Source organism: Gavia stellata, chromosome 16 (assembly GCF_030936135.1).
Source record: "Gavia stellata isolate bGavSte3 chromosome 16, bGavSte3.hap2, whole genome shotgun sequence".
In the NCBI taxonomy this organism is placed as follows: domain Eukaryota; kingdom Metazoa; phylum Chordata; class Aves; order Gaviiformes; family Gaviidae; genus Gavia; species Gavia stellata.
This window is the reverse complement of record NC_082609.1, coordinates 6945710-6965844: the sequence shown is the minus strand read 5'-3', so window position 1 is coordinate 6965844 and position 20135 is coordinate 6945710. Positions and strand designations below refer to the sequence as shown.

General features: G+C 60.0%; 1 protein-coding gene across 1 annotated transcript in view; it reads left to right on the top strand.

Moving 5' to 3' along the window:
* The first annotated feature begins 516 nt into the window (after window positions 1-516).
* CAMK2A (calcium/calmodulin dependent protein kinase II alpha) overlaps window positions 517-20135 on the top strand; it is a 32982-nt gene continuing 13363 nt past the window's right edge. The window contains exons 1-10 of the mRNA XM_059825651.1: window positions 517-578; window positions 6322-6416; window positions 10934-10993; window positions 14965-15019; window positions 15349-15414; window positions 16972-17044; window positions 17432-17534; window positions 18095-18178; window positions 18798-18892; window positions 19313-19435. Of these exons, the coding sequence (XP_059681634.1) occupies window positions 517-578; window positions 6322-6416; window positions 10934-10993; window positions 14965-15019; window positions 15349-15414; window positions 16972-17044; window positions 17432-17534; window positions 18095-18178; window positions 18798-18892; window positions 19313-19435 (816 nt within the window). The remainder of the gene's footprint in view (window positions 579-6321; window positions 6417-10933; window positions 10994-14964; window positions 15020-15348; window positions 15415-16971; window positions 17045-17431; window positions 17535-18094; window positions 18179-18797; window positions 18893-19312; window positions 19436-20135) is intronic.

The following is a 20135-nucleotide window of genomic DNA, read 5'->3' as shown; positions in this document are numbered from 1 at the left end:
AGCAGCGCCTGTATTTTGGGGGGGGGGGGAAGCAGTTGCCAGGGTGACAGCATCCTCCTGCAACATGGAAAGCACGGTTTCCATGGAAACCTTTTTTGCCCCAATTATTCTACTGCTGCCACGTCCTTTCATTTGCCTTTAATATGTGCATTTCAGACTTCCCCCCACGCCCCACAGCAGCCGGGTGACCCCCGGGCAGCCCCCGGGGCCGGGTCCCCAGCGGGGCCCTGATCCCCACGGGCGGGCTGCGGGTTTGGGAAGCAGTTGCCCCGGCAACAGAAACAGGGCGTTTCTGGCAGCGGTGGTCGCCATGGGGACGGGGATGCTGACGAAGGCTTGTGAGGCTGAGAAGACAAATTGCCCTCATCATTATCTCCGGGCTTGTCAATCAAACATATTCCCTTATTTACCTCGGTGAGGAGAGAGCCCCGGGAGCACACGGAGAGGGAGGGAGTGAGAGGAGAGCTGCTTGCCCCAAACTCCGCACTGGGGAGGGAGCATTTCCAGCCCCTCGGGATGGCCACCATCACCTGCAATCGCTTCACTGAGGAGTACCAGCTCTTCGAGGAACTGGGCAAGTAAGTTGGAGATGGGGCTGGGATGCTCGGAGCTGTGCCCCGCTTGGGGAAAGAGCCTCAGCGGTGCTGGGAATGGCTGGAGCCGGGGGAAAGGAGACAGGCATGGAGCAAATGCACTGGGGAGCAGTGGGGGGGACTCAGGTTAGGATGGGGGCTGCCAGCCCCAGCCCTGCCTGCTCTGTCCCTTCCCGAGTTCAGGTGGCTGCTGATGGGTGCTTGGCTGGGGGCTCAGGTCACCCCAGGGGGCTGGAGCTGCCCAGGGACGGGGCGGCTGCCCCTCTTATGGAAAAGCCGCTGCTGAAAGAGGATGCTGCTGGCTCCCCCGGGAACTTCTCCAGCTGGGAGGAGGGACAGGACAGCCGAAGAGCAAAGCCGAAACAGTGGGCGCCCCTCATCTTCCTTTAGGGAATTTCTCTGTGTAGATTCACTGGAGTTTGGCTAGTCCTGCAGGAGACTCAGCCTGCCTGGCAGCCCCCGGAGAATCCCGGCGGCTCTTGGACAGACCCGGGGTGTCTCCCACCCCTGCCCCTGTCCCAGCACGAGTGTCCTCTGGGTGAGCCACAGCCCCGCCTGAGCCGGCTCTCCTGCTGGGGAGGGCTCCGCTCGGCAGGTCTGGGTGGCATCGCGTGTGCCTGGATCAGGGGGCATGTGTGTGTGCGTGTGCGTGCAAACAGAAATGCCTGTGCACAACGTGGCGATCCTGGGGGGCACTGAGCACCCCAGGGGGGAGCAGGAGATATCAGACCCTCCGTGCGGGGCAGAGGGACGCTCCGTGTCTCACCAAGCGTGTGGCTGTTAAAGAGGTGCAGAAGTGAGCAGGCGTGTGCCTGTGTTTTGGTTTCGGTGCCTATTTTCAGAGCTGGCATGTAAATCTGGGGCGTGTGGCCGCATTCCCCTCGGAGTGGCTCGGCGGCGTGGTGGTGGGCTCAGGGTGCTGTGCAGGGTGGTGGGGTGCCTGTGCCTGAGACAGGCAGCTGTGTCCACCTGTAGGCACGGGCACTTGCTCCAGCCCCACAGCCCCACATCGCCCGGGCACAGGGCAGCCCGTGCCTAAATGTGTGCCCACGCGCGTGGGCATGCGAAACGGGGGCGAGGGAGAAAGGAGAGGACAAAGATGGAGAAATTGAGAGGCTGAAACAGGGGAGGACTTTGCGCCAGGCTGAACGCTGCTAATATTCCCCAGCCAAACAGGGGGACCAGGCTGCTGCTACAAAGTGCAGCTCCTTGGAGGCGAGCAGACCCCTGGTCCCAGGACATGCACATCCATCCCCTTGGCGTTGGGGCGGCTGGCAGGGACCAGTAGCTTGGGGACCAGGTCCCTGCAGTGGGGACAGTCCCAGCCAGCGTGGCGGGTGGGAGGACGGGCACCCGCCAGGGAGCTGGTGGCAAGGTGGGGTTTGGGACCTGCTTTTTCCAGAGGTTTCTCGGCTTTTCTGGGCTCTGAGGCGTTGCGGTGGTGGCAGGGGGTGGGCAGGGGGTGGGCAGGAGAGGCAGTGGCTGCTGAGTGCCTGCGGGGAGGCTGCTGGGCCCTGGCTGGGCAGAGACGGCTGCGGGGAAGTGGAGAGGAGCCTGCAGGCCAGGCATGATGGGGGAGGATCAGGAGGGCTCCCAGAGGCATTTGGGGTGCGATGCTTTGCTAGGTGGGCACCAACACGGTGGGCTGAGTACCCAGACCCGGGGGTTGCCCACACCACCCGGCATCACGGTGTAAAACCAACTTGTCAAATGCTTTTTAACACGTTCATGAATAAAGGAGCAAAGCTGGCGCAGCGGCTCGCCAGCCCCCTGCCAGCATCGCACCCGGCCAGCACAGCCCACCCGACCTCCCGGGGTGATGCAGGGGCAGCGCAGCTCAGGGCAGGGTCCCCAGCCTGCAGCATTCCACAGCTTTCCCCTCTGCTCCAGCGGGGCAGGTACCACTGCAGCACTGAGACATGTTCACGAGTTAGGGGCTTCACTGGGCTGGTCACGGCGCCATGGAGCTGGTCGGGGATTTTCCACCGCGATGGTTTCCAGCACATCCTGGCACATTCAAAAATCAGCAGTTTCACATAGGGAAATTTCCTCTTCATGGGTTTAGAGAGGGAAACCAGGAAGAAGCGCTGCACCTCTGCTCTGCTGCAGCAGCTGCTCGTGGTGGGAAGCGGCGTTCCTCCTCCGGCAAGATGCTCCCGGTGCGGCCGGGATGGGGGTATCCCCGCAGGGGCGAGGCAGGGTGGGCAGCACCACTCTCCCCCATCCAGACCTTGAAGGGGAGCAGCGTCCCGCAGGGGCTCAGAGCAGAAAGGCTCCGTCTTGACTTTGCTGTCCCTAAGGGACTGGGATGGTCTGCTGGGGGGGCACGGGGCATCCCTGAGCCTGGCTGGCAGGAGGGGAGGTGCTGGGTGCCATGCTGCTGCGTTTACCATGCTCCTTTGCCATCTCTTTGGCTGTCACCCATCCTGCCACCCAGGCAAGCCGGGGGTTTAAGATGCCACACACTTAATGGTAGCACCACGACGGGGCTTTGTGGGGTGTCAGAGATGGGGAGGGGGGTCTGCAGAGCCTGTCCTGTGGGGCACGAGCCCTTGGTGCATTCCTGCACCTCCCAGGCACGGGGAGGGCATCTGTCCCGAGTGGAGGACATGGAGCTGTGGAAAACCTGCTCCCACAGCAGCCCCTGCAAAGCCAAGCAAGTGAGGGGCTGCTCCGATCCCCACTGCCACCCCACGCTTGCAGGAGCAGACTGGGACGAGGGCAGGGGGCAGCGTGGGGGGGACCTGCCCACGGACCCCCGGAGTAGGACAAACATGAAGTGCAGCTCCATCAGCGCCTCTGAATCCGCCCCCACGGCAGGTTCAGGGAGAGGCTGGAGACAATTACCGTGCCGAGCGGTACCATCAGCCCCTCCGCTCCTGGATCTGCAGGAGAGGGGTTTTATTAAAAAGGAAAAAAAAAAAATATATATGGAGGAACAAAAAATCCCCAGCCCACACTTTTCTCTCTAGAAAGGAGATAAAATGCCTCGGAGGAGGAGGAGGTGTTGAAGAGAGGGAGGGCGGCAGCAGCGCAGCCCGACGCTGGCGGGGAAGGTGCGAAAAAGGGAGAACTGGAGCATCCCGGTGGCAGAGCCGCTGCTTGGGCTGGCGAGGGGAGGCCGTGGGGACAGGGCACGGGGGCCACGCCTGGCACGGGGGACCAAGGGACAGGGGCTGCAGGGCTGGGACCCAGCAGTGCCAGGGCTCGGGGCTGGAGGGACAGGGCTGGTTGCTGGGCTGTGGGTCCAGCATCACCCTGAAATAGCAGCCGTCAGGAGGGACACGGGCATGGTCCCTACCCATGGCCCTGCAGGTGATGTACCCACCCAGTGCTAAAACTGGGACGTGCTGTCTCACCTAGGATGAATGCCCCATCTCCAAGCCAGGCAGAGACGGGGGCCCCCAGCTGTCACCAGGGTTGGTGTCGGCCCCATCCAAAGAGCCAGTGCTCCGGGAGAGAAGGGACCCGTGCCGCTGCCCACAGCCAGGGAACAGGACACGTCTCCTTCCAAAGGGGTTTCTTGCACCAAGATGGGGCTGAGCTCCCTGCCTGGCACCCCCTGCACTGCCCGCACTGCCCTGCGAGCCGCCGGTGCAGGGGGGATGCCTGTGTTGTGGGGAAGGAGATGCTGAACTTAGGTGGAGCCAAGAGGGGATTTTCCCCTCAGGCTGGGAAGATCCCACATGGGACCGGGAAGCATGGGAGCAGCCTGGCACGGGAAGCATAGCCTGGCTGCTGTGAAATGGCCAGCGAGGTCAAACACCCAATGTGGGGGGGTCCTGACCAGCGCAGACCCCCGAAGGACTTGACTGGGCCTGGGATGGGGCTATGGCAAGCGTGCTGTACCCCCGGGTGTCCTGCACCAGCGCCCAGCGCTTCGTGTCCTCCCTCTGGGCTCACAGGGTCTCGCTTGTGTTTCACGGAGCACAGACAGACATTTGATTTCTGTTAAAAAGCCCCGGAGGAGCCAAAAGCCACGAATGCAGCCGGGGGTGTGAAACCCTGTGCTCTGCCGGTGCGGTGCATCCCGTCCTCGGCTGCTGCATCCCACTTCCCACAGCTCCCCCTTCCCCGCCGTTCTGTTTAGCTTGAATACATGGATGAGCGAGTGGCTGGGGGCAGTGGGACCAGGGGTGGCCGGGGGTCCCCAGACTCCAGGGGGTCTGGGACACCTACGTCCCTCCAACCCCACGTCAGGTCCCACAGTGAAATCCCGTGGCTGGGGTAGAAACCCTGAGCTGAGGTGGTGGGTGCTGGGGCTTCCCTGCTTGCCGCGCTGCTGCAGGCTTTCCTGGCACTGCAAAAGCAGCACACGTGTCTTTAGGAAAAAAATAAGAAAGATGGGTCACAGGGACTCACAGGAGCCCCCAAACCCCGGGCAGTGTGGGGTTCCTGGCGGGATGGGGAGAGTGGCACTGTGGGGCTGGCGATGTCTCTGGTCTCCCTCACCCATGGCAAGCTGGATACAAAGCATTTTGGACCCCCTTTCCAATTAATCCCCCCCCAGACTACAGGGATCTTAATGGCTCAGCTCTTCCAGCAGCCAGGAATAAATGGCAGGACGGGGAGGCCAGGAAGTGGCGGGATGCTCTTCCCCTGGCTCCTGCCCGGCACGTGCCACGAGCAATGGTCTGCACGGCAGCATGGCAGCGCTGGGCGCGTGGGCCGCCGTCTCCGCCGGGGCTCCAACCTCATCCCTCCGTACCCCACCGCTCGCCTGTTCTTCTAAAGATCACATGCAAACCCAAATTGCTCGTCTCCACCCGCCCCCACCGGTAAAATCAATTATCCGCCGCCGCTCGCCAGCCTGCGGCCTTTTATTCCGCGGCAGGGAGCAGGAGCGGGGTGATGGGGAGCGGGTGGAAGGTGGGGCAGGAGGTGGGATTGCTTTTGATAGTAGTTATTTTAGTGATTGGAAGGGTTTGGCAGGAAAGAGAACCTGGTACAAAGGTTGTGCTCAGCAGGGCTGGAGCGCGTGTGTGCGTGTGTGCAACGCTGCAGCTCCCAGCATTGCGCCGATGTGCCTTCAGTGCAACGAGCTGCCAGGTCTCAGGAGACCCCCGCATGTTGGCTCACGTGTGTGCAAGCCACAGCATCGTCAGTCCCCGTCCTGTTTGGCTCCAGTGGTCCTTGCTCGCAGGGTCCCCTGGGCTGTCCCCACTGCCACAGGTTTGTAGCTGGGGGGGAACCTTGCAGCGCTCACCTGCACCCACGGCTGGTGCTCGCACTCGCTTCTGCAAAGTGCTGCCGTGATTGCAAGGTCTACAGCATGCAAAGACACATACATGGATAAAAGTGAAGTGGCCGAGTGCTGCGTGGCAGCTGCAGCCATCCTGGTGTCCCTTGGGAGCCAGCACCCCCGATAAATCACTGCCCCTTCTCTCCCAGGGGGTAGGTAGGGCAGAGCTTGGGAGGGAGAGGACGAAAGGTGCATGATGCCAGGGGTGTCCCAGGGGAGCATGGAGGGGTGAATCCTGCATTCATCCCCAGGTCTACGTGTGCCTGCTCCCATCACCCCCCGAGGACAGGGGTGCAGGGAAGCTCACTGAGAGCCCTCCGTGTTTTCTCCAAGCCCCTTCCCAGCCAGGACACATCTCCATCCCCATCCCTGTCCCCCATTCCCCTGCCTGTGGCTGCCCCTCGCCCCACAGGCGCGTCAGGGCTGAGCCGTGCCCTCGCCCATGCCGAGCCCTTCATCTCTCCTTCTGGCTTCTTGTCTTCCCAGGGGCGCTTTCTCCATTGTTCGGAGATGCGTGAAGGTGTTGGCAGGACAAGAGTATGCGGCCAAGATCATCAACACCAAGAAGCTGTCTGCTCGAGGTAGGTGCTGGGGGCGTTTTCGGGGAGGCGAGAGGCGAGCAGGGTTTGGAGAGCGGGGAATTTGTCCCCTCTGCATGGTGCCAGGATGGTACCTTTGATGTGTGGTGAGGTGGGGGGTGTTTGATGTGCAGTGGGGGACCCCCTTATTCCACCCCAGCTCCACTGCGGTACACACTGAGCTCCTTGACGGATGGGGCGAACGTCCCGAGGAGACATCTTGGTGGCTGCTCACTGCATCCCCTCTGATCTCAGGGCTGCACCTGCAGCTCAGCTGTGCCAGGGCTCTGGGGGGCTCCTGGACCCCAACCTGCCTGGGGAGGCATAGGACCCCATTTCTTTCCCTGAGCCCCCACCACCACCCTGCACACCATGTCATGGCAAAATCATGGTCACAGCCTTGCAGCAACTCAAACTGCTGGCCTCAGGCTTTGGGTAGCACAGTTATTTTGGGAGCATCACCTCCCCGAGAGAGCCCCCACTGACCCCCCATCCCTGCTCTCAGGGGCTGTGGATTTCCGTACTAGTGTACCTACATCAGTGAAACGGGAAGGTGCTTTGGGTGGGGGATTGATTTCATTCCTTTATGGAGATGAGCCCTCACCCCTCGCTGCCATCCAATTAATCACTCCAGTGGAGCACGCTGGCTACTTTGCTGCTGGAAGAGGTGCTAGTGGGTCTGTCCTTGGGGCAAGGCTGAGCTGAACTGGCACAGAAAAACTTCAGCCAGCCCTTGCCCCGAGGCAGGGACCCCTCTGCCCCCAGGCATCTGCCAGAGGAGCTATGATGAGGAGTTTGGATAGGATGGGACAGCAGCTGCCCTGTCCCCGGCTCCGGCTCCTCCTGGCTGGGTGCATTGGGGAGCGCAGGATGGGTGCCGGGAGCGAGAGCCCTGCTGGGAAGGTTTAATTAACTCCCTCCCTCGGTTTCTCTCCCTGACGCCACTGCTTACCTCCGAAGGCAAAAATGAAACACAGAAAACAGTGACAAACTCCTTTCTGACCTCAAATTAAACCAGTGCTTTGCAATCTCCTTCCCACAGCGCTGCCAAAGTGGCACAGCACTGGCACTGAGCTCTCCCAGCTGCCCCCCCTCTTTGGGGATGCAGACCTTCCCCTTGCTCCGAAGGCAAAGGCTCCCAGCTCGGGGCGGTGGCCGGGCTCCGGGCAGGGTGTGCAGTGCTGGCCTCGGCACTCGGCTCCTGCCTGCGCACCCCAGCTGGCAGCGGGGCGGGCAGCAAACGCCTCCCAGTTTGCAGGGCTGCATGGAGGAGCAGACTGAGCTGCCTTCCCTCTGCTCCTCCCTGCCTCCGCTTGCCTGGTCCGGCAGTTTGCCCCTCTCATAGAATCGTAGAATAATTTAGGTTGGAAAAGACTTTTCAGATCACCAAGTCCAACCATAAACTTCTCCATCCTCTTCTCTTGAACTCCCCCTATTTTTACAGTGCTAGCACGGCTGGGTGGCACTCCCCAGGCTGGGAGCAATCCCCAAAGGGACACATCCCCACCGGGATGTGCCACTGGCTGTGTCACACACAAAGAGCAGGAGGGCAGGTGTGCAGGGAGGAGAGGGATCGGGGGCAAGGTGAGAGGAACTGCGAAACATCCCCATGGTCTCTTCAGACATTCTCCCGGCTGCCAACATGGGGAGCCAGCAGGAGAGAAACTGGGGTTTTTGGAAGAGAAATGGGTTTTAGGTCGAGGCAGCAGCTGGATTTGTGGGGCAGGAGGGGCTGTGGCCATGGCTCGCTACCCCCAGCAGCATTCACCGTGTGGTGTGGGTGGGAGGATGCTTGACCCACGGCAGCTGCCCCGCAAGCTCTGCAGGACCCCTCTGCCTGAGGGACATTCCCATCCTTTCGTCCTTCTGTCCGTCTGCCCCGCTGCTTTGGCAGAGCCGTCCCACCTACGTGCAAAGTCCCTGCAAGCCATGTCCTGGGGACTTGCACGCGCAGGGGGATCCCCTGCCAGCCTGCAGCCCCGTGCAGGGGTTGTATCAACGGGATGCTCAAAGAAAACCACAGACCCGGAGACCCAGCCCTGGGCTCTGTCCCCGTGCCCAGCCTGTCCTTGCTGTGCAGCGATGGCAGGGAAGCTCTGTCCAAGCGGGACCCACGCAGCCTTGGAATGAGCAGAGCCCCCAGAACACGCACTGCCCTCGCTCCCTGGGTGGTGGGATGGCTCATTTCAGGCAGTTCTTCCCCTTGCATTTCGCAGCTGAGCCCCTGGCACCGGGGGGAGCGATGGCCACACTCCCCCGGGACCTTTCCTTCCAGGTGCTCGTGCTCCAGGGTGTGCCGAGGGGAAGAGCTGGGCTTACCGGGGCTGCGTCCCCAGGCGCTGCAGCCTCGCAGGCACGGCAGCCTCCTCCGCACCCGCATGGCTTCGCCCTTCGAAGGCCAGCTGGATGCGTCGGGGTTTGTCCTGCCAGGGCATCGCTGCTGAGGACTGCCTGGGGGTCCCCGGGCAGGGGTCCCTGGCCCTCAGCCCCTAGGGATAGGCACCTTTCCCAGCCTCTTCTGGGTGCCGCTCTGTCCCCACTGCTGTCCCCTTCCTCTTCAGAGTGACCCCATCTCTGCCCCCCTTTAAACTCCCTGATCCATTCTCCATTTCGCTTGGTTTTCGCTGGTCTCCCACCCCCTCCCCGTGCTGTTTGCAGTTTATCGAACCCCACCAGCCTCCCAGCACTCCCCGCCAAGCTGCCTGTGCCGGGTTTTGCCTTCACAGGCATTTTGGTGGCAACAGATTGCGAGGGTACAAAGAGGGGGGCAGCGGCTGGGGGGAGCCGCACGGCACTGCTGCTGCTGCAGCTAAGCCGGAGAGCCAGAGCCGAGTTGGGTGGCTTGTGGCAGGGAGGGGATGGGGCAGCCTTCTGCCCCCCACCAGCGGCCACGCTAACCCCTGTGCAGCCGAAGGCTCGGCTGGCAGTGGTGTGCAGGCACACAGAGCGGTGCTGGGACCCGCTCCATACTTGGGGTCGCATTCACCTCCCTCTCCTGTGATCTCTAGCGTCTTCTAAGCGAGCAAAGGAGCTTTACTGGACACCAGCAATGCTGGGCTTCCCCGTGGGCTGTTTGGCCCCAGCCTCCATGCTGCAGATGGGGAAACTGAGGCAGAGAGTGACGATCGGTGACTCACCTAAGATCACTGTCAAGCAGGAGCAAAAAGGGGGCAGAAAGCAGCTCCCCCATTCCCGAGAGAAGTGTTTGCCACACTGGTCACATTGTCCCTCCATCCCGTCCCTGTCCTCCACCCCACAGTGGACTTTGGTTGCGAAAAGCAACAGCCTAAATCCCAACCTCTCCCTTTCGCCGTGTCCCACCCTGGGGAGACTGTCCCCACTCGGGGGGAATGCCGTGGGGAGCTGAACGAGGCCACCAAGGTTGTCCCAGCCTTCGGCTCATGGATCCCAACACAGGCTGCAAAACTGGTCCCAAGCCCTGGGGTGACTCGCCCATGCTGAGCCCCGCGGTCGCTGGACCGGGGATACTGAACCCTGGGGAAGGCTCCAGCCCCCGCAGGGAAGGGTCTGCGTATCCTTCGTGTCTCAGAGGTTGGAGACACCCAGGTTTGGTTCGATGCAGAGCGAGAGTCTGCGGTGTGAACCTGCAGGTAACAGCGATAGCGCTGAGAGACGAGCAGCCCTAATTATACCGTTTCTCCTGACTGCTGGGTTCCTGCTAGCACGAAATGCCTCCAGACAAGGCACCTCCAAGCAGGGTGGCTGGGTCAGGTATAAGGAGGCAGAAAAGCACAGAGGCAGGGAATAAGAAGCAAAATTATTTGAAGATTCATTATGAGCTGCCCCAGGGTGGAAGCTTTTTTGGCTCATCTCAACTTGCTTTGCCCAGAGCTCCGTTGCCTCACATCCCCGAGCCTGGCGAAAGCCGGGGAGAGGGACCCGTGCTGCCTGTTTGGAGACAGGCACCAGAGCGAAGCAAATTTTGAGACCCAGGGTTTTGCGATGTCGGAGAGCAAAAACCTGACGTGAAATGGCTGGGGATGGAGAAGGGGAGTGAAGTGGATAGCCCAGATTCATTCTTGACATCTCTCGCTGGTTGGCTCTATCTTCGATTGTTCAAATTGTAGCATGTGGGGCCAGAAATGTCCTTGCTGATTGCCTGTGCTTGGCTGAATAAGAGAAAACGGAACAGGCACTGATGGCAGTGATAACCCAGGCAGCTCCGGGGTATTCGGGGGGTGATCAGGGGTTGTTCAGCAAAGAGAAGGGAGAGAGGAGGGTGAGGGATCATCCAAAGCCCGGGACTGCCTATGGAATGGGTCTCTGGGGGCTTGGCTGGGGTCTGCATCCGTGCTGGGACACTGTCCATCAGACCCTGATGCTCAGCATGTCCCCAAACCCTTTAGCAAAAAAACCCCAAACGGATGGGTTTGCTCCTTGCCAGTTGCTCCTTACCCCAGGTTTCCCGTGCTGGCAGCTTCTCCCAGAGAGCACGGCAGGAGCTGAGAGCGGTTTATTCCCTTCCCCAGACCCTAATTTAGGACCATTGCCTCTTTCAGATCACCAGAAGCTGGAACGAGAAGCCCGGATCTGCCGCCTCCTGAAGCACCCCAACATTGGTAAGTGCATGCTGCTCTCCGCTGCGTGCCAAGCCTGGAGCTGAGCAAACCTGCCCGTGCTCCGTGCCCAGTCCCACTGCCCGCCTGCCCTCCCGTGCCCCCACCAGGGCTGGGGGGTCCCCATCAATGATTCAGCCCTGCCCGCGGCAGCACTGGCTGTTTGTCCTTCCCTCGCGCGCTGGCCACCACCCCGGAGATGGAAAAGGGGCTCGGTGGCAGCCCGCCCTATTGATCAGCAGAGCCATCCCTTCTCTTCCTCACGGGGAGGCAGCATCTTCAAACGGGGTCATGGGAAGAAAGGCCTCCACCGAACACGGGGGAATTGAAGTAGGTCCTAACTAACCCACTTGGCCGTAGCTCCCTTAGGGAGAAGCGGGGCCCCAGTAGGCTGCAAGGGACTATTTTTACTCCCCCCCCTCGGGTGCTGTATTCCTCTGCATGCTCCAAAAAGCGACTGCAGCTCCGAGCAGCAGCAGCAGCGCAGGGCGTGTAGGAGGAGCGATGGCGGGGGGAAGCGAAGACTTTCCCACCGACCGTCCATCTGAGAGTAGCCTCCTTCGGAAAAGCTGTTTCAGGAAAACTCCTGAGCCCCTGCAAAGACAAAAATAGGCCAGAAGGAGAGAGAGATGGGAGGGGAAAAAACTGCAGTAAAAAAATCCCGAACCCCAGCCTTGAGAGTGATGCTAATGCAGGCTGTCGGTCCCTGGGGATGGTCCGGCAGCAGGAGTGGGGATGAACCCCCGCTCCCCTCCGCTGCACCCTGGTATGTGTTGACCATGGTGGGATCCTGCAGCTTTTGGGAAAGCATTTGGGGGTAGGACAAGAGCTCTGCAGCCCTCGCATCCCGCAGCCAGGAGCTGGGAGATTTCCCCTTTGGCTGAGCTCCTCCCTGGCCCCCTTGCTGCTCCGGATGGCCTGGATCCATCCCTCCCCAGGAACCGCTGCAGCAGATCCAGGGAGCTGGACCTGGGGCCGCTGGGACCAGCCATGCAGCTCCCGCTCCATAAATATTTCAGTTCGGAAAAAGCCTGTCAGCTTCCATCTGTCTCAGGCACATGGCAGCGTGGCAGGTCTCCCCTGCATTGCCGAGGCGCCAGACCCCGCAGTATCCGGCTGCTGTCCTTCCCCCTGCCTCTGCTCCGGCAGGACGATGCCCCGCACAGGAGCTGCCCTTCTGGGGTCCCGCGGGGAGTCCAGCTTCCCCCGGTCAGAGCAGAAGCCGTGGCCTTTCCTCTGCACCAAAATACACGTGGGGATTGCTGACAGCCAAAGGAAATGCGCTGTAAAGTGCGTGAATAGCAAGAAATGCTAAAACTGGAGGAATCCACCCCAGGAGGACTTGCAGGACGGTTGCTGGGCCATGCAGCCAGAGCTCCCCGGGCTCCCAGCCCGACCCCAGGTTTTCCCTACCACTGTCTTCCTCCCTTCGCTCTTCATCACCTGCCTGTGGGGCTGGCAGGGTCCCTGGGGCCAGAAATACCTTGTCCTGTGGTTCAGCCTCCCTGTGTCTTCCCCCCGCATCCCTGCAGCACACCTCACTGCTTGGCCATGACCTGCAGAGATGGCGGGCTTCGAGCAACCCTGCTGCACAGGGCTGGAAGGGGTTAACGGCATGAGATCCTAATGAGTCCCAACCTCGCTGCTATTTATACCCAGGAGGCTCTTCTCCACCCTCCACCCCACACCCTCACCCCCCCACTGCTCCTGCTGCCTGGAAACTTGGGCTCACAGCTTCCCTTGCACGCAGCACAAGCTGGCTAATTACCGACCCAGGAGCTGGAACTGAGCTGTGCTGCTGCAGACCAGCCCTGAGAGGAAGAGGAGCCACCACTGCCAGGGGCATGGGGAAGGCGAGGCAGAAAACCCCTCTCCATTCCTCCCTGGGAGAAGCACACCAGCTGCCAAGGGGCTTTGCTGGCCCCGCGCTCATTTTCTGCAGCGAAGTGGGTCCCTCCGTCTCCCATGGGAATGTGGTGCTGCTGCTGTGATCCTGGAGGAACCAACCTGTGCTTTGCACCGTGCCTGGAGGAGAGGCTTGTGTGGAAAGGCACGCACAGGCAGTGAAGGGCAGGTCCAGGTCCCTAGGACCCCACAGCACATCCACGGCGCTGGGCGATGTATCAGGGAGAGCTGCTGTTTCCCCAAGTTACGTGTCCTTGCAGGGAAGTCTTGCTTTATCGAGGAAATGTTGGCTACACCCGGCCCTGGCATTTGAACTCCGAGTACCCATCATCTTCTGACCCTCAGTCCTGAAGCTGCGTCCCGCTCCTGCCTTGGCTCTCGGCACTGAGCTGGAGTGGTTTGGCGGCGCAGCTCTTTCTGACTATGGTCAGTTACAGATGCTTGTAGGATCAGGCTATATTTAGAGCGGCTGCTCCTTCTTATAACTTCTTGGCTCCTGGCAGCCATGGGCATTGGGACTTCCCCAAGTAGGGGATGTATCCGGACCATCTGCTTATAGTTATGCTGGCCCTATCTGTGCTGAACTCGCCTAATACCCCTTTGAACCCTTTGGCTTCTGCGGGGTCCCAGGCACAATACCCCCAAATCCCTCTTGGGTGAGATGAAACGGGAGGAAAAATGTTTCCTCTAGCAAAGGAAGGCAGAAAAGCTGGGATTATGTGTCGGAGAAAAACAGGGAGCAGACACCGGTGTCGAAGCACAGGGGATGTCTGTGGAGACCGGTAGCGGGGAAGGATAACCAGGGAGTAAGATGAGAAAATTGTGTCAATAGTCAAGACCGGAGGAGACACCAAGAGGAAGGATGCCGTCCAGCTCAGCAGACCTCCTCTGCCCCTTGCCCTGGCCGGGGTGAAGCGATGCCGCTGGCAGCTTGCTCTTGACAGCTGCTGGATCTGTCCGCTGAGCTTGGGGGGAGGGATAGGACCAGCCAAGCGGCATTTTCTGGCCTGGGAGATAAAAGCAATGCAGCGCAGCATCTGCACTCGGCGGCAGGGCTCGTTATCTCTCCCAGCTCAGACTCGAGTCTGGAGGATGTTTCCATACAGGGCTCAGCTGATTTAGCTGCGGTGAAATGGGCTAGGAGCAAAAATTCCCAGAAAATCATTTATCTGAATGTTTCCTTTTCCTCCCTGGTTTCCGAAGATCTCAAAGATGTTGAAAGTTGTATCAGGCTGAAATCAGGTAAGCAGAGAGGAAGGGTTAAATATTTACAGCCTCAGGAAAATCGGAACAAAATATGAGGTGGGGAGCAGAGGATGCTGGACCAGTCTCTGTTTATATGTCCTACCTGTTTCTGTGCCTGACCCCTCGCTGCACATCTGCCTGCTAAGCTGTGAGCAGGGTTCTGAGCCTGAATAACCAGAACCCTGCTGCAGGGTGGCAGGTTTGCATCGGGCTGTATTTGACAAGACATGCCCAAGGGGAGAGGGTGCCCCTCGGCATGATGAGCGGGGCGAGATGCCAACCCTGCGGGAGGAGATGGGGAGAGCGCTTCCTCCGAAGGAAACTCATCCTGTGGTGATTCCTGGATATCCCTGACTTGAGACCTCCCAAGGAGAAAAGGAAGGTCACGAGCAGAAAATAAAAAAAGCCCCGTCGGTGCCAGGGCTGGCAGCCCAGCACCCTGGCTGAGCTCTCCCTGTGCCCGGGCACCTCTCCTGATGGGGCAGAGGGCTGGGGGCACCCACGCCTGCAGCCTGCCCAGCACCCAAGATAGCCCAGCAGCTGCCCAGGACCTCCGCCAGGCACCAGCCCTGGGCAGTCCCTGATTTGGATGTGACCTTTGAGCCTTGCACCGCTGCCAGAGGCTGGGGCCATGGCTGGGGTCCCCTCTTGAGCAGGGACCCACCCCCCCACTGCCAGCGGCAATAGCAAGAGGAGGAGCGAGATGAAAGAGCCCTGCTCTGCTCTTCCCCAGCTCCTGCTTGTGCCCAAAGGGGAGTAAAGGTGTTCCCGGGGAGCGGGGTGGGATCCAGGCATACCCCATAACCCTTCTGTCTCTGCCACAGTGAGGCTTCATGACAGCATCTCCGAAGAGGGCCACCACTACCTGATATTTGACCTGTGAGTAATGGTTAAATGCACCTCTTAATCCACCGCCAGCTGCATGCTTCCACCCTGGGGAGATGTGCCCTGCACCCCAGCAGCCCCCCCCCCCCTCCCCTGTCCTCCACCTCACCCAAGTCCTTCCCACAGGCTGGGTTTGAACCAAGCTTGGGTCCCCCAAGCCGGGCAGAGGGCAGGTCCCTGCCCTGCACCCCTACACTCCCCCCATGCACCGTGCAGTGGCATTTCGGGGGGGTTTGCCAGGGCTGAATGTGCTGTCAATCCATCCAGCTCCCTTGCGTGCTGCGCTGACATGGCCAAGCGTGACTCCCCCCATTTTCTCGCAGGGTCACCGGTGGGGAGCTGTTTGAGGACATTGTGGCCAGGGAGTACTACAGCGAAGCAGATGCCAGGTGAGCACGGACACACGCTGGGCCATGGAGGGGACAGCAGTTGTCCCCTTCTCCCACGAGCTGCTCCCTCCCAGGGTCCTACGTGGCTGACTTTCTGCAGCATAAGCTCCTTCTGTGCTGGGAGGTGTTTTACAGCTGCTCCACAGTGCGTATTCATAAACCAGATGTGTAGTGCAAAAAAAAAAAACAAAACCTCTTTTTAACTCACTCTGCTCCTGTGCCAAGAAGTGCGTGTGTTACCGCAGGGTTGGTCCCCCTCCTCAAACCAGGCAGTTGCCAGCTATTGCTTGTAGCATCCTCCTTCCCCGGACTGATGGCATAGCCTACATCTGACCTCCCCACATAGGAGCGGGGACAGCGGGGCTCCCTGGGCAGGGGACAGTGGGGGTCCCTGGGCTGGCAGGGAAGAAGCCCAGCATCAGGCTGGTGCCCCAGCCAGGAGCGTGATAACACAGACACGGGGCAGTCCTCACCTTTTCCCCTTGCAGCTGCATTACAGTCATTTGCAAGCCTTTCTCTGGCATTTACCACTTGAAAGCACTAAGGAGGAGCAGTCAAGACAGGCTGGGTGGGAGGATGTGCTGGAGCTCTGCTCCCTCCCACGCTCCCGCTGGCGCTTTCCAGGTACCCTACTGCAGAGGCAGAGGGCTGGGTACCATTTCAGCCACCCCTTTGGTCCTTGCAGCTCAGCCAGCAGACAGCATTAGCCTCATTTTATTGAGGGGACGTGATTTGGCCCTCTCCAGTCTCCAGATATCACTGTGCTTCTTGGCTTTGCCCCCAGGATAAGCATAGCCGGTACTAATGTCCAAGGAGGTGGTAAGCTCTACGCTACCTCTGTCTGCATGGAAATATCCCTTATTTCTAGGCAGAAAGCAATCTCATTTAATGGGCTGCCCGCACTGAATCCACTTACAACCCATCCACTTACTAGTGTCATACAAATAAAATAAAATACATGTAAATAAAGACCTTCTGCCTTGCACACAACTGTTTTGGAGCAGAAGTGATCATCGCCTCAGTCTTTTTTTCCTTCCTTTCTCACGCATGCAGCAGACCTGAGGTTTAATGAACTAGATATAAAGTGAACAGATGCAGCGAAAGCCACCCGTGTTAGAGGAGGCCAGGGAAATGGGGCCGAAGCGAAGGTTAGCTCTGCGTCTGAGGAGCGCATCTGCTCTGCCTGGGCTTGGAGACCAAATCTGGGCTGGCATTGCGACTCCACCGCTGGTCCCCAGCTCCCCAGTATTGCTTCTCTGGGGACCCCATGGGCTCCACCATAGCCCCCGTGCTCCTGCTCACCACGGCGGGGTCTCCAGCAGTTCTGGTGGGGTCTTACTGGGTTACAGCTGCTCTCCATGGGTGTGTGTGGCTTTCGGTGGAGGGGGACACTGACCTGTGCTGCAGGGCTGCTGGTGGGAAGCGCGATGGGTAGAGGGGCAGGAGGGATGAAATGCAGCCAAGTAGAAGTGTCTAAGTAAACTCTGCCTCGCTGGACACTTCTGTGAGCTTTCTCCTCTCTCCCGCAGCCACTGAGCTTTCTCCTCTCTCCCACAGCCACTGCATCCAGCAGATCCTGGAGGCTGTCCTGCACTGCCACCAGATGGGGGTGGTCCACCGGGATCTGAAGGTAGGAGCTGCAGGGGAAGGGCCTGAGTGTGGGGAGGATGTGGGGACCCCATCTGCGATGCAAAACCCTGTGGAGCAATGCCCAGCATCCTCCAGGGCAGCTGAAACACAGCAGGGAGGAACACCGTGTAGGGCTTCTGGAAAGCCACAGAGCAAAGACCAGCTTTGGGGTGAAACAACACAAGGGAGAGGGGGTAGGGAGGTCCTTGCAGTCCATGGTCCTCGAAGGATCCAGGGACGCCGGGACACACAGCAGGATAAAGCAGTTGGGGAGCACATCCAGAGCCCTGACCTTCTGCTGTGCTGTGCTGGGAAGTCCCCCCGCCTGCAACAGCAGAGCACCCGGGGGTGGGTTTTGCTCCTCTCCAACGCCCGTCTCCTTCTGCAGCCCGAGAACCTGCTGCTGGCATCCAAGCTGAAGGGTGCTGCTGTCAAGCTGGCTGACTTTGGCCTTGCCATTGAGGTGGAGGGGGACCAGCAAGCGTGGTTTGGTGAGTAGGACTGACCTGAGGTGGGGCATCCTCCAGCCCTCGTTGGTGTGTTTGGTCAGGGGGGGCTCCAGGAGGGACACGCATCCCCAGGATCTGAACCCCAGGCTGTGGGAGTGCCCCGGCAGCACCAGCCTAGGAGGCATGGTGAATGAGTAGGAGTTTGATGGCTCCAGCTGTGCCCCTGGAAACACGCGGTATTGATCCAGGACACAGGCAAGCAGCTTAGTGGGGACTCAGTGAGTCACCGAGATGTCCTGGTGAGCTGGACAAGCTGGTGGCAGGGGCAGACCTGGGGAAGGAAAGCCTCGTCCAAGTGCTGGAGGTGCACGCCAGAGCACCCCAGCCTTCTACACCATGGGGCTTGGATGCTGCCGCTGGCAGAAAGCCATGGTTTGCTCTGCTCTCAGGAGTTGCAAGAGGTTTCTGGAGGGAGGGTGCCCGTCCCGCCAGCTCGGCATGTGCCAGGGCTCTCGGCTCTCGTGGTGGCTGGCTGGGCACCAGCGATGTGTGCGGGGATGGGGGCTGCCTGCCAGCGGTGCGTGACGGGCTGTCTGTCCCAGGTTTCGCTGGCACCCCGGGATACCTCTCCCCCGAGGTGCTCCGGAAGGACCCCTACGGCAAAGCTGTGGACCTGTGGGCTTGCGGTAAGTCAGACCGCGGCTGAAACATCAGGAGTGAGCTGGGCTGGGCTGTGTGGGATGAGGCAGGCTGTTGATCCAGCATGTCCCAGGTCGCAGTCCCTAGACACATCTCGGGGAGGTCAGGGTGGAGGATTTACCCAAGAGGTGGCACATTACCCTGGGCTGTCCCCAGAGCAGCACCCTCTTTCCCAGTCCAGTAGCACCCTTCTCTGAAGGATCAGCCTCCTTGCTATGCACCCAGAGCCCCCAGGCAGGGGAGACACTGGCTCTTTTGCCCTGCTGTGCCCTTGGAGCCAGGCAACACCTCCATGTAGCTGCAGCCAGAGGGGAGCCTTCTTCCACCCGTGATGGGGAGGAGGCATCGCCCAGCCCTAACGCATCACCTGGCTTGAGGCTGTGCATGGTGGCTGCCAGAGCCATGTACCTCCCCAGCCACTGAGCACATCAGCATGGAGCTGGACCCACCAACAAGCCTTTTGCTTTTTAATCAGGGAGCAAATCCTCCAGTTTCCCTAATTTCTCAGTTTCTCTGCTTGAGTTGGGCTAGTCCCCAGGCTGGGTCGGTTCATACCTCCAGCAATTAATTCTCTCGCACTGATCCCATGTCTCCTCTCCCGGGCAGGCGTCATCCTCTACATCCTGCTAGTTGGGTACCCGCCCTTTTGGGATGAAGACCAGCACCGACTCTACCAGCAGATCAAGGCCGGGGCTTATGATGTGAGTGGGTTTGTCTTGCTCCCCCCTTTCACTGTCTCCCCTCTCTCCTGCTGTCCCTCTGTTGCAGTCTGCTGCTCCAGAAGAGCAACCAGGACAAATTCAGACAGACAGGAGCAGGTTTCTTTCCTCTGCTCTGGTCACAGAGGGTTGGCCAAGTTGCCGTGCCCAGGTGGACATGCTGGCATATTTCAGGTCCACTTTGCAGGACAGATAGGTCTTGTCCTGGGCCTTCCACCTTGCTCCCTCCACCCCTGCTCTCCAGTTTTCCAGCTGGCAGCTCTTTCCAGTTGCTACTGTCTCTCCAACCTGTCTCACGGGCAGGAGAAAAGGGTTGCAGGAGAACCAACGCAAGTGCAAAAGGGCTTCTGCTCCCTCCATTGCTCCCTGCCATCTCTTACCCTCGTCCCTTTGCTTCGGCAGTTCCCCTCCCCTGAGTGGGACACGGTCACTCCTGAAGCGAAAGATCTCATCAACAAGATGTTGACCATAAACCCATCCAAGCGCATCACGGCAGCGGAGGCTCTGAAGCACCCCTGGATATCGGTGAGTTTGGTGGCACTCACCGGTTGGGGTTGAAGGTCCAGAGATGTGGGGATTTGCAAGGGGGGAACATCTCACTGGGGAACACGTGTTATCAAACATGCTGTCTGGCTCTTTTTTCCATCCTGGGAAGATGGTTTCCTGGCACGGTTCCTCCAAGTGCTCTCAAAGCAGCCTTTTCCCCAAGGCTTTACAGCAGAGAAAAACCTGGAGTGTGAATGCAAACAGCGTGTCCCAGGGGAGCTGGTGATGGGAGGGACACTCGCGTTCCCAGCCCTGGTGGGGACACGCTGGTTTCTTGGTGTCATACTGTGCTGGGGGGGGCCTTTCCTCAGGGGGGTGGGAGCAGGCTCATGTTTATCCATCCATACATCCCAGCAGCAATCCCCCCTGCCCCGTGCTGCACCCCGCTGCGCTGGCTGCCGGTTCTCACTCTGAATCAGCTCAAAAAGGCAGGAGGAGTCCATGGGCTTAACCCTGGGACACCACACCACGTGCAAACCCTGAGCACATTGCTAAATGTGGCCGGTCAGTCGAGGGGTTAACTCAGGGGGCAGCCAGCTCTCCCTGCAACCCCCCCACCGCCAGAGCAGATCCTGCTGACTCCAAAGCTGCGATCTCCCGCTGCCTATTAAAGTTTTAGCTGCTGCTGCTGCTGCAGGCAGCTCTGGCCCATGTCTTGGCCACAGGAGACCGCACATGT